This window comes from Monopterus albus, unplaced genomic scaffold, assembly GCF_001952655.1.
Source record: "Monopterus albus unplaced genomic scaffold, M_albus_1.0 scaffold258.1, whole genome shotgun sequence".
NCBI lineage: Eukaryota > Metazoa > Chordata > Actinopteri > Synbranchiformes > Synbranchidae > Monopterus > Monopterus albus.
Window position 1 is genome coordinate 378,052 of NW_018128138.1, and position 13,182 is coordinate 391,233.

Here is a 13,182-nt window from a genome sequence, read left to right on the forward strand (position 1 = left end):
CATGGCCCAACACAGGAGGGCCAACTCCAGTGGACCAGAGTCAGCAGTCCACCTCCACCTGAAGGACAAAGGACATTCTTTTGAGGACAGTGAAGTCCAGATCCTCTCCAGAGAACATTGCTGGTTTGAGAGAGGAGTTAAGGAAGCTATTTTTGTAAAAATAGAACACCCCTCACTAAATAGGGGTGGTGGACTAAGACACAACTTGTCTTCCATCTACAATCCTGTTTTGAGATCTCTGCCCAAACATGCCCACCAGGACAATAGGCGTCGGTCGACAGGGGAGGATTCAAAGACGGGTAACGACTCTCACCGATACTGGGCTATAACAACGTCGTTAGGGGACATTGTTGGGCATCAAAGGACTGAAACACCACCAATGGGGATAGATATCTCCGGCTCAACACCAGTCAGTCTGAACTGAAGAAGCCTCTTGGATGAGAGGTGAAACGTCTTCGACCTAGAAATCTAGTCCAGTTGATTTTTCCTAAGTTTTTTTTTTCAGCTCTCTCTCTCTCTCTGTACCTTTCTGCAGGTTGCCCTGGCCCTGGAGCTCTATGTTTCTGATGATCAGTCATCGGCCACATCAACCTGACCAGTGTTTGTTTGTTTGTTGTTGTGTCTTGTTGCCTCTCTTTTCTTCTCTCTCTCCTCTATCGACTTACCCCAACCAGTTGAGGCAGAAGGCCGCTCACCAAGAACTGTGGTCTGTCGGAGGTTTCTTCTGTTAAAGGGAGGTTTTCCTCCCCACTGCCACCAAGTGCTGCTCAAGGGGATTTCTTGAGTTTTCTCTATTGTACTGTAAAGGTCTAGACCTGACTATGTAAAGCAGGGCTGCCCAGTACGTCAATCGTGATCGACCAGTCGATCGCAAAGGTAGTGTCGGTAGATCTTGTGTCAATATAATCAGCTTAGTTAATGCTTTCAAACAAAAAATGCAACATTTTGGGGAACTTCCAAAACCTCACATCAGAGCTGGAGACGCAACTGAAAGCATGTGCGCAACTTGACATTGTGCGCTACACTGAGCAGATTGACAGTTGTCGGTCCGAGTTTGACAAACACTTTCAAGACTTTGCCTCACTCAAGCCAGTCGCTACATTTATGTGCTGCCCATTTAGGGAAGATATTGAGGTTCATTCACTCGCATTAAAAATTGTAACTGTTTCACCTGAACTGGTCTGGAGTGGAGGATAAGATATTGACACTACAGGCTGACATTCAGCTGAAGTCCAGGGCTAATGGACCGTTTTAGAACTTACAGAGGAAAAGTACCCAAACATGAGGAAATGTGCCATTGACTGTATTATTTGGCTCTACTTATTTATGTGAGTCAGCATTTAACTGTAGGTCGATCATTTTGACTTGGTCATTTGAAAAGTAGCTCACAAGGCGCAAAATGGTCTGTGCACCCATGATGTAAAGTGTCCTGAGATGGTTGCTGTTGTGATTTGGAGCTATACAAATAAAAATCTTTTCCTGAAACTACAAACCACATGTATAAATACTTCATCCTATATAAACCTACAAACATTTAAATTGAAAATGGTGAACACAAAGAGTAAATTCACACTAAATCCACTTTTTAGTGAATGGCATGTACAGTCACTTCATTGTACCAGTTTTTGATCCTGGTCCCATTTTACTGTGTTTATGGCAAGAGACATTCATTTAATTTTTCCAGAAATAAAATGCAGTCACACTGATCTTTAGAAATCCCCTGCCCCAGAGAAAAAGTTGTGACATACCTGGGTTACACCTCCAATTATAATAAACCTCCATCCCACCATAAATACAGCACTCAGCTGTCGTCAGTATGAGAGAAGCAGTAGTAGCAGTAACCTCTACTACTGTTAGTTGCTCTTTCAGCACATTTCTCACATTCCTTTGAGCACATAAACTGTTTTCAGCTGTGGGCTGGATGTGTGAGGCTCCGCTGTAAATGATGGGTTGTACATCACACAATGTGTTGTATATTGTGTGTTCTCTATAGCGTGTGTTGTATAGTACATGTATGTAGTGTGTTGTACCTTTTGCGGGGCTTGGTGCCCAGCTGCTGCACTTCCTGTTTCTGTGTGCAGTAAAGCAGAGATCTCTGCTGTGTGGACACCAGCAGCACCTGGTGACTGTACTCCATCTGAACTACACCTGAGGACTCCTCCAACAGTAGTACAGGCTTACACACCCCCTGCACACACAGGTAAACACACAGAGAGGGTGGGGTGTGTTATCTAGAGCTGCAACAATTCATTCATTGATTTGTCAACAGCTATTATGTACTTTGACAAATGATTAATCATGAATCAATAAGTAGTTATTCTCAGAGAAAAAGACTCCAATGTCAGCTTCTCAAACGTGAGGATTTTCTGCATCTCTCGTCCTATATCAAAATCTTGTCCTTGATTTCTCTCTACTTTATATTGTCTTGTTTTAGGTATGTGAGTAGTTCTTCAGAGATCCTCATGGCTGAAATACATATATTTCCCCCACTGGGGGATTAATAATGGGAGTAATATTCTTGTCCTTGATTTCTTGATCTCTTAAATACTATATTTTGTCTTGTTCTTAGGTATTTTTGATTTGTTCTCAGGGATTAATTGTGGGAAGATCATTCTTGTTCTTGATTGTCTCTCAAATACTATATTCTGTTTGGTTTTGGGTACTTTGGAATCTGTTTCTCATGATATGTGTGTGGTGTTTGTTCTTATGGTGTTTTGCTGCTGGAACACAGGAACTTCCCCACTGTGGGATCAATAAAGTACTACCATATGACAGCAACCTGGGGATCTTTGGGCTTTTTAATGTTGGACAAATGAACTAATTGAACACATTTCTGATCATAACGATGCTCATGCCCATGATAATCCATGTTTATATTCCACCATTACATGTCTGATTTCTGATGAGCAGTCACTGGCTGCATCAACCTAGCCAGTGTTTGTTTGGGATTTTGTTTGCTGTGTCCTGATGCTTTTCTTTTCTTTTCTCTCTCTCTCTCTCTGCTATCCACTCACACCAACTGGTCGAGGAAGAAGGTCGCCCACCAACAGCCTGGGTCTGTCCCTACACTGGTTACCTGTCCATTTTCGGGTCCATTACAAAATTTTACTCTTTGTTTTTAAATCCATTCATGGCTCTGCACCATCCTACTTAACTGATTTGCTTCATTGGCATACACCCACACGCTCTCTGAGGTCAGCAAATCAGTTTCTCTTGAGTGTCCCAAGAACGAAGCGTAAGCTTAGAGGCGATCGAGCCTTCGCAGTTGCTGGTCCTAAACTCTGGAATGATTTACCACTGTCCATTAGACAAGCCTCTACCCTGTCTGTTTTTAAGTCTCTTTTAAAAACTCATTTATTTTCCCTGGCATTTTGATATTTTTGTGTTGATTTTAGTCATTTGATTGATTATATTTTATATTGTTGTTTGTGGTTTATAATTTATATTGTTTTATTGCAATGTACAGCACTTTGGTCCACTCTGGTTGTTTTTAGTGCTTTATAAATAAAGTTGGTATGGTATGGTATGGTCAGAGGTTCCTTTCCTTAAAGGGAGTTATAAAGTTACACATATAAAATGTAATTGTACTGAACTGAATTATTGTTGTGTAGCTTCACCTGGTCCAGATCCAGAGCAGAGAAGACAATTCGTCCTTTATCATCTCCAGAGAAAAGTTTCATGCCATTGGTGCTCCACGCCAAAGATGTTACAGAGCCTTTATGAAGACCGACCACGTCGAACCGCCTCAACTAAAGACAGACAGGTAGAGAGAGTGAGACGGGATTGTTACTAGGGGTGTATGTCAGACACACCTGAGCTGGGACTTTAACAGTACTGACTCAGGTCTTCACTTAGTCTTCAATCCCTTCATTTGTAATAACTTGATGTCCCACCAAGCCCAAAGATTAAAGGCTGTGCTACAAAAATGTGACATCAATCCTAAAATAAAAGCGTCACTACTCTCTGGTGGATGAAGTGTAAAACACAAGCATTCAGTTTCTATACATTTCTTTGATTTCTTGTCATTTATCAGCTGACTCGTACACTGACACGGATGCTATAAGCTGATAGACAGGCTGTGATGGGAGTCAGAAGTCAGAAATGTTGGAGAGCATCTGTAGCTGCGGTACACATTTGTGGATTTTGTCACCTGTTTGTTGCGACCAGGAAGTGGGGACACCAGCTGGAAGATTGCAACCCGACCTGAAGCTGTTCCCACGGCAACTAGATCATCAAAACAGCTGAGCAGCTTCACAGCTGTGATTGTGTCGCACTTACCCTGCAACACACATGCACAAGTAGTAATCAAAATCAGAATCAGCTTTATTGCCCAAGCATGTTTAGAAATGAGGAATTTGACTCCGGTACGGAGGCTCTCAATGTTCCTTGTAAGACAGCAGCAAATAAAAATAATGATGTGTGTATTCAGATATAAAATACATGCAATCAAAATAGTAGGAAAAAAAGACAATCTCTTTATAAATATATAGGGTCCAGAGTAAAGATGTATGCATAAATGCACGTGCCCAACACACACATTAGGGCTGTCAAATTTTCAGTTGAAATGAATCCTCCATTTTTTATTAACTTAGTTTACTGATGTAGCAATAGGTCAAGCTGTCACTGAACTTTAGCTGTGCCCCATGCTGGACCACAGAGTGAGCTACTTCAAATAGTCTGATGAGACTGTATATTGTAAATGTTCAAACGACTGATTACACTTTGAACATTGTTTTTCCTAGGTCTAAACTACTTTGAATTTCAAATACAGAGTGACACCCCTGCTGTAGTGAGTTTGTGCTAACTCCGGAGTCAGTCTCATCAGTGGACTCCTGACTTAACCAGCAGCCAGAAGGACATCTTTTAATAAAAAACAGAGCACCACAGATGAAGAGCTCAGACCTCCAGACTGTACTTGTTCATGTGGGCGAGGCGGCGACAGTAAAGGTAGAGCATGCCAATACTGCTTCCCACTGCCAGGAAGTCACTGCTGCAGTCCAGAGCTGTCAAGTAGACCAGGACCGACCTGAACCCACGCTGGACCTGCAAAGAGACAGAGGGCTTTATCAGTAATAACATCAACCACTCTGGATTTTAGCATGGTCTGGAACAGTACCTTGGCCTAGTTTTATCCAGGGTATTAGCCCAGTTTAAAACACTGCCTTGCCTTGACCTAAGTTTGTGTGGTTTGGTACCTTGACCAAACAGGTCAATACCTTAGGTGGGATTGCATTCAGGAGGTAGTAGAGCGGGCAAAACTCCTTCAGTACAGATGGCACAGTCAGCTGGGTTGCCATGTTTGTGCTGAAGTGGACCCCGGTCCTGAAAATGAGAGGAATACCTCAATTTAAAAACACTTAAAATTAACCAGAGGAAACAGTCTACTTGGTGTTCATTTGGTTGACACTCTGCATATATTTACTTTAGTTACTTATCAGCCAACATACAAATAAAACACAGTCCACCTTCAAAAATTTATGTAACACCTTTATGCATTTTACCACAAAAAAGCTTTATGATTTATTGCCATTTTTAAAAATAATATTCTCCCCTCACCAGTCACAGATGGTGACAACAAACAAAACAAACAAATGTAAACAGCTGAGAATTAACACAATTTAAAGGCTGTATTGTGGACCGTACATATGCCAAATGAAACCCAACACTAGACAAAACGTAAAGATCTTGTGTAATATTTTTCAATGAATATGTTATTGGTTAAATGAAGAGCTTCATTAAATTGGCAATGATTAATTAGCTTTGGTGCGACGAACGTTCTGCTTCCTGATCAAATGATGATATTCTGCACCACGCTCATTTACCAAAATGTTCAATTTACTGTTTCCTTGCTCATTACGCAGTTTCACTTGCACTATTCTCCCCTTACAAGAGTCACAGAGGGCGGTAACGAACAGCGTTAGCAAACATAAAAAGCAGATATTTACCATAATTTAAGCGTTGGTTGATGGACTAGATAATTTGCCGAGTTAAACTGAATAATTAACCGAGGTGTAGGAAATGTTAAACTAGACTATCCAGTAAACGTATCTCTGACCAAACTGAGACAAGCATTTAATTGGACATTTTTTTAAATGGAGTTTGGTGTGGCGCTGTCTGTACAAGCGATGACAGCAGGGCGGTCAGCTTAATGTTAACAGAGCTGGCTGATATGACAGCTGGCAGGAAACATCCCAGAAACAACATAATGCCAACAACAAACAGGCATCGAGTTGTTTAATGCGTTAGCTTCTCAAACACCGAGTCCAGGCTAGCTAGCATCATATGAAACCAGCTAATGCAAACTTAGCACGGCAGGCTAACTTTAGCAGTAGGAGGAAAACTGCGAGCAACTCACTGACAGTTCAGAGTAAATATCCCACTCAGATGTTTATGATGTTTTTAATACAGCTGGATGTTAAGGAGCTGACAGGCGACATCGCCCCGACAAATTTCATACTGATGCCGAGCCGCTGTCAACAAACTGCGCCACATGCCGACGAGACAAAAGGATTACACCTTTAACTTCTTATTTATTTTTATGTTTTAATGAATTTTAGGTCTTTTTGTCTCTTCCAAGTGAAACACTAACCATAGACTCTCTGATGTTCGTACTGAGTGTAATCTGTTAGTTAATTATCCTCATCTGCAGCCAGAATAAGATTAATTAATTAATAAATTTGGAAATGAATGACAGGAAGCGGAAACTCGGCGACTGCTGCTTGGAAGACCCGGAAACTAGATTTGTCTTTCCATCTAAATACTCTTCAAGTGAACAGGCGAGTTAAACTGATTAAAGATGAAGATAGCATTTTGAACAGGCTACCGCCTCTAAACCTCTGTTCAATGCAATGGGAGCAGTTGCATTTATACTTTAATGTGGCAATAAAACTGATAAACTCCCTGTGACATGAGCCTACAGTTTTCCACTAAGAAGCTCTGACTTATTTTCTGTCTTGTCATCATAAATGTCCCACAATAAATTTTACGTGGACTAAAACATCTGAAGAATAAATACATAATCTATAAAAATAGCATGATATTGGTTTTTATAATAGTGGAACAACGAATTAATGCACATGGTTACCCTACTTTCTAACACTAATCACTGTCTGAAGTTAATTTAACAGTTAAATAAAACAAAACATTTTACTTACATGTTTGTCTAAACAAATTTTAATTGTAGTCGTAAAAATCATTGTTTTATTTTAACAGGTTTTAGTTTACCGAAAAGGGACACATTTGTAATGAACTAGTCACATAAAAATATTTATCAAAAATAATTTATCCGCTCCATTGGTCGATCCGGTGCGGGAAGTCCGCGCTCCCGGTCCTGCTGAGGGCTAGGCTTGCTAGGCTAGTTCAAAACTCCCCCCGCTAAGCGTCACTTGTTCCCGTTATCACTGTTCCCGTTTCTTGTTGTCTTTCATTTCAGTGGAGCGCGTTATCCACGAGCACACGCTGATTTTATAAAATAGTATTTATACGGCGATATCAACCAACGATCTAGTTGGTCTGATCCACCGACTGGCTCCCAGTCACGGCTAAGCTAACATTTAGCCTCTGAGTCTCACAGCCAAAATGGCGGATAACGAAGATGATAGCAGTTCGACCAGAACAACAGTCGCAGAGCCGCCGGGGCCCGCGTCTCGGCCCCGCGACGAATACTGCCCCCAGAGCGCGGACAGTTTACCATCATCGTCCGCCGATGAGATTGCTCAGCCCAGTGAGACTGTATCGGCAGCGACCACCGAGCAGAGCAGTCAGCCCGCGGAGAGTTTATCATCAGCTCTGTTGGCGGACCTCTTACAGAGCTGCCCGGCGGAACAGAGCGTCCTGGTGGGCACAGAGTTGACTGGCCTGAGCCCGGACCTCGTCAACACCACCATCATCTATGTGCAGCCGGACGGCAGCCTGGTGGAGGGATCCGGGCTCACGGCCGAGGAGCAGCAGGCTTTGCTGGATCAGCTCACCAAGCAACAGATTGTCCAGGTCTCAGATACCGAGGCGGCCCAGCTGCTCCGGCAGAACCAGTTGTTCAAAAGCATCCCGGTCCATAATGCGGCCCTGGACCCGAGCCAGCTGCAGCAGGTCATCAACCAGGTGACCAAATCCCAGCTGCAGGTCCCCCAGCAGACCCCAAAACAGCAGGTCCAGATCCAGCAGGGTCTGAAGATGCACAATCAGGCCCATGTCCCTCAGCAGCACTTAAAGGGCACGACCCAGAACAACGCATCCCAGCAGCTGAAGAGTGTCGCCCAGCAGGTGGCCATGCAGACAGGTGGCTCGGTCCAAGTGGTGCAGAAGAAGGTGAGTCAGACACCGGGGCTGGTTAAAGATCAGTCTGCTTTATCTGTAACGTAGTGGTCTTATTTTGTCCAGATTAATCCAGACCGCCCCAATCTGTTTGTGCTTCTGTCCACTCACCTGTTTGCTCATCTGGGGTGGGGATGGGGTGTTTGTATATTGCTAAACAGATCTCAGATCAAATGAGCAGTCCTGGATTTTCTAATGCCAGCTAAGGTTACCTGGATACTAAGGTTCTTCACCCCCCACGTGTGCTGTGGAGCAGAAATGCTGGATTCAGTGGCCCAAGATCAGTGCACGTTCTCATGGTCAGTGACTAGACCATATATAGACAGCTGAAACTATGATCAGCTGGTTTCTGACTGGCTACATGTCTAAGGAGAGAGTGCAGCCTGTCACCGCAGCAGAGAGAGAGCTTCTGCTGGAGGGTGACGAGCTGAACTCTACAAAATGCAGAGCGATGTATGTATGATGAAATGTCTGATAAATGCACAAGTATTCCACTTAAATACTTAATGTGGCCACAACTGCATGTCCACTGCTTTGAGGTCATGGTATCGGAACATCTCTGTTAAATCCATAGTGAAGTACTGTAGTAATCCTGTGCACAGCTGGAGGCTCATACATCCAGCAGAGTGACAAGCCGGAGCAGGACGGTACTTTTACACAGTAAAAGGATTTCCAGCACACACAGGAGATGTCTAGATATCTTCACTTAAGAATTGTTTAGATGATCAATGTGTGTGCGCTGAATTACTATTACTTCTTATCTCTGCATTATAGGTAAGTGAAGTACTAGAATATTCAGCAAACTGGTATGACTGTAATGTGGTCTGTTACTCTTAATTCTGCTACCATTATTATTATTAGTTTTTTCTTGTAGCTTTGCCTCAATAATCAAATTACAGTTTTAAATCAAGTTTGATTTTCTTCTGTGCAACATTACAGCACTTCTCGGTCTTTTCCTACAAATAACACATTTCAGCACATGAATAATTTAAGTACAGTTGTTTTCAATGTGAACATTTACCACTCCTATGTCCTTTTCTTTGGAAACTGTTTCTTCTCTGTTAAACTGTCTCACTGTTCACATCATTACTGACAGCAATTTATGCAGTTTTTAAAATGTCAAGCTCTCAAACTGTTATTTATTCCACATACACTGATACAGTCCAAATTATTCCCACCCCTTCACTCCTTGCATATTCCAAGTCCATTTTTTTCTGTTTCAATATGAATTTAAAGCAGTAAAATGTGCAAAAACTGTAGAGGTGGGCATCCTTTCTGAAGCGACTGTAGCCTATATACTAACAGCAGCATTGAATGTGGTGTACTCACCTTAATGTGTGCGATTGCAGACCCTGGTTTAGCTCATCTATGTTGTAGACCACCAAGACTGTCTCTTCCTTCAGACACTAAAAAGTTAAGGCTGTTCTTAGCCTTTGGAGCTGTTTGTTGAAAAAAATCAATTATTTAGTTTACAAAATGTCAAAATATCTTCTGATAGTGTTGTTGAAATTCAAACCCCCAAATTAGTCAGTTAAAACAGAAAAACAGCAAATCCATATTTAGAACCATTTTAGAATCCATTTAGAACTTCTTATATTTGTTTCCAAGAAGAACACTTTGTTGGACAGCGGCAGATTTTATTCTGTCCTCTGTTGACAAAACAGTCTCAGTACAAACTTTGTTCAGCAGCTGATGTGGAATTTTCAAATAAATCCCATGACCCTCCCCAGCAAATGGGCTTGTTTCTAATTGTGAATGTTGACATTTTAAAGCCGTCTCATAATTTCCTTTCAGTCCGAGCCCGTCAGGATCCAGATCCAGGTTCCTCCCAAACGGGAAGTAAAGTCCAGCGCTTCTCCCCAGCAGAAGAGTGTAGCTGTCAGTCATCCGCAGGTAAAGTTGTCAGCCAATGGCACCATGAGCAGTGCTCAGATCATCCACCTGCAGCCTGTGGTTGGTCAGCAGGGTCAGCAGTTCTTCCTGCAGCACAGTCCCGGGGACCCGCCCATCCAGGTGTTGCTGCAGAGCCCCACCCCTGATGTCGGATCTCTGCTCCCATTGGTCCATAAGCTCACAGGTCAGACATCAGCAGGCAGCCCTTCTGGTTCCGGTCAGAAACCTGTAGTGCCACCTATTAGAGTCCAGACCATGTCTACTGTTAAGGTCACGCCCACCTCAGTTGTCAAAACCCTACCCACCCCTGTTACTAAAACTGTTAGCGTTCCATTAATTAAAACTCACACTAATGGCACAGTGACTGCCACAGGTAAGAGTCCCGTTAAAGCACCTGCAGTCATCACAGCTGTCCCAGTGCAGAGTGCCACACCAAGCCGACTTGCCACAGAGACCAAGACCCCTGCACCTCCTTCTGCCATGGCCTTGCTCCCAGTGAAGGACAGAGAAAGAGAAAAGGAGGAGAAGAAAAAGGTAAAGAAGAGGGAGAAGAAGGTAATGAAGGTCCAGACTAGATCTGGTCGGGTCTCCAGACCACCTAAGTACAAAGTCAAAGACTACAAGTTCATAAAGACGGAGGACCTGGCCGACAGTCACCAGTCTGACTCTGATGACTACTCTGACATAAGTGTGGAGGAGGAGGCGGAGGGAGGGAGAAAGGATAACCCCACACTAGGCTCCTCTCCCTCCCTCAGCTATAATCACAAGTCCCGGTCCCACCGCTGCCAGACCTGCGACAAAGCCTACATTGGTACTGGAGGCCTGAACCGCCACTATAAATTGAATCCAACCCATGGTGACCCTGATCCGCCCAGCAACCGGCCTGACAACCCGCCACACCCACTCACAAATGTCAGCCAATCACAGGAGATGATGCCAGAGGGAGTCAGGGAGGAGGAGAAGGAGGACAAACCTGATGACACAGCAACAAACAGAGTAAGAGACCCTTCCACCAACCAGCTGAGATCAGGGGGGTGGATTATATTTCAGTTTCGAGCCGTTTGATTTATTATTGTGTGTCTAAAGAAATTGTTAATTAGTCTTGTTAAGACCAGCCATTTATTGGCTGGTTACATGCATTATTGATAAGCTAATTTCAAACTGGTCAAGTGACTGGTTGAAATGCTTAAAAGATAATTACTCTATGGTATACTAAGTAATTATTACACTATATATGGACTGACTAATTACTGATTTAAATCATTACTTCAGTTGAGATTAACTGGCTAATTAATCTGGTTTAGTGATTAGTTAATTACACACCAGTAAATTACTTTCTAGTTAATTCCTGAGTAGGCTGAGTGACTACTTAATGATTTATCTTGTTTATTGATTTGCTAGTTGCTGGCTGGTTAAATATTTAAATGACGACAGGTTTACTGTCCTGCTGGCTAAATTTCAACTGTTGCCTGGTTAACCAAGTAGTTACAGTATTTGACTAGATAATTCTTTACTGTGACTGGTTAGTTATTGTCTGGTTTACTTTCTGATGGTCTTCAGGTGGAGTGGGGTCCAGCAGCAGCTGTAGGACTCAGGGGCCTCCATCACCGGGGCCCTGGTCGACCCCGTGGACGGGGGAGAGGCAGGGGCAGGGGCAGGGGCAGAGGCAGCGATTGCTGGCACCGCCTCCTAAGGTGAGGTCACTAGCTTAAACTGGTTTACACTGAGTTTTTACTGAACAAATGTCGACGTAAACCAGTGGAGATTTAGTCAGGGTTTTTTATTGTTTATCCTGACTAATCAGTCCATCGGTATTTTTTTTTTATTTGTTTTTTTGACTTACCGTTATTATGAAGATGAAACATCGCTCCCTTTCAAGTAGCTCCAAGGTCGGTAAATCCAACCGGTGGTCGCTGCGTCTTCCCCCACACGACCACATAGTCCCACAGTAGTGAAATTAATTCCAACAGGTAGCGTAGCGCTGACAATAACATCATGGGTCATTAATCTGCTGGTTAACCAGCAGGTAGCTTTGTGCGTGGAGGAGCTGAGCTCCACCCTCAGGTCAAAACACCAGGAAAAGCTGCTCCGCAACCCCTAAAACCATATTTTCCAATCCACTAATCTTATTCACTTGTCTCTTCATGTAGGCCTACTGATAAAATGCTCATTACAAACTGAAAACTCATGGAACTGGAGGTAGTTATATCAGTGTGCCCAAATCATTTTTCATGCTGGCGAATACTCAGATTTTTACTTGTGTACGCAAGTGAAATTCTCGCTCCATAGAGCCTGCCCAGCCAGTGATGTTCAGCACTGCAGCCCCCTCACTGATAGTTGTTGGACTTTCAGATTGTATTATCCCTCAACTAGGTACTCTTTCGCTCCCCGGGGAAAGTCCCTCTGGTGGAAACATGGCTTAAGTCAACACGCAGGTGGTAGTGATATATGGGTAACTGCAGTCCTCAGATTTCCAGCTGGGATCAGAAATCAGGTAAATAATTGGTTCATCTGACTGGTTGACTCTCTCAGGTGACTATGGGCCTTGTTAGTAGACGGGGTCGTCGTGGTCGACCTCCAAAGCTCACTGCTACCATGGTAACAGCAGAGCAGCAAGCGGAGAGAAGACGAGATCGACTGCAAGAGGTAAGAAGAACGGCGGCATGGACTTCCAAAGTAAAGGTTGTTTTTTTTAAGTTCGACGTAATGACCTGTATATTAAGACGTCTGATGTGTTGTTTTCACGATGACTGTTTACAGCTGGTGGACCAGTGTGAGGATGAGGAGCTGATGGACATTGTTCTTCCTCGTTTGACCAAAGTGTTGAGTCTGTGGGAGCTGCTGCTGGCAAAGGTACACACTTAAACAATGTACTGTATGTACTCCACACACACACACACACACACACACATATGATGCACACCAATATTTACCAATAACATGTATGCATCAATGTACAGTTACCGTCATATACAG

At 43.3% G+C, this 13,182-nt stretch overlaps 2 protein-coding genes across 2 annotated transcripts in view; one reads left to right on the forward strand and one right to left on the reverse strand.

Annotated features, from left to right (window-relative positions):
- tecpr2 (tectonin beta-propeller repeat containing 2) overlaps nt 1-13,182 on the reverse strand; it is a 49,938-nt gene that overhangs the window by 20,327 nt on the left and 16,429 nt on the right. Inside the window, exons 2-7 of the mRNA XM_020621405.1 lie at nt 9,643-9,752; nt 5,217-5,322; nt 4,903-5,043; nt 4,151-4,279; nt 3,618-3,749; nt 2,031-2,188 (exon numbers count right to left, since the gene is read on the reverse strand). Of these exons, the coding sequence (XP_020477061.1) occupies nt 2,031-2,188; nt 3,618-3,749; nt 4,151-4,279; nt 4,903-5,043; nt 5,217-5,297 (641 nt within the window). The 5' untranslated portion in view covers nt 5,298-5,322; nt 9,643-9,752. The remainder of the gene's footprint in view (nt 1-2,030; nt 2,189-3,617; nt 3,750-4,150; nt 4,280-4,902; nt 5,044-5,216; nt 5,323-9,642; nt 9,753-13,182) is intronic.
- Nucleotides 7,177-12,825, forward strand: znf839 (zinc finger protein 839). The gene is made up of 4 exons (XM_020621341.1): nt 7,177-8,307; nt 10,108-11,202; nt 11,767-11,900; nt 12,739-12,825. The coding sequence occupies exons 1-4, from the start codon at nt 7,579-7,581 to the stop codon at nt 12,740-12,742; spliced, it is 1,962 nt and encodes a 653-aa protein (XP_020476997.1). The 5' UTR covers nt 7,177-7,578; the 3' UTR covers nt 12,743-12,825.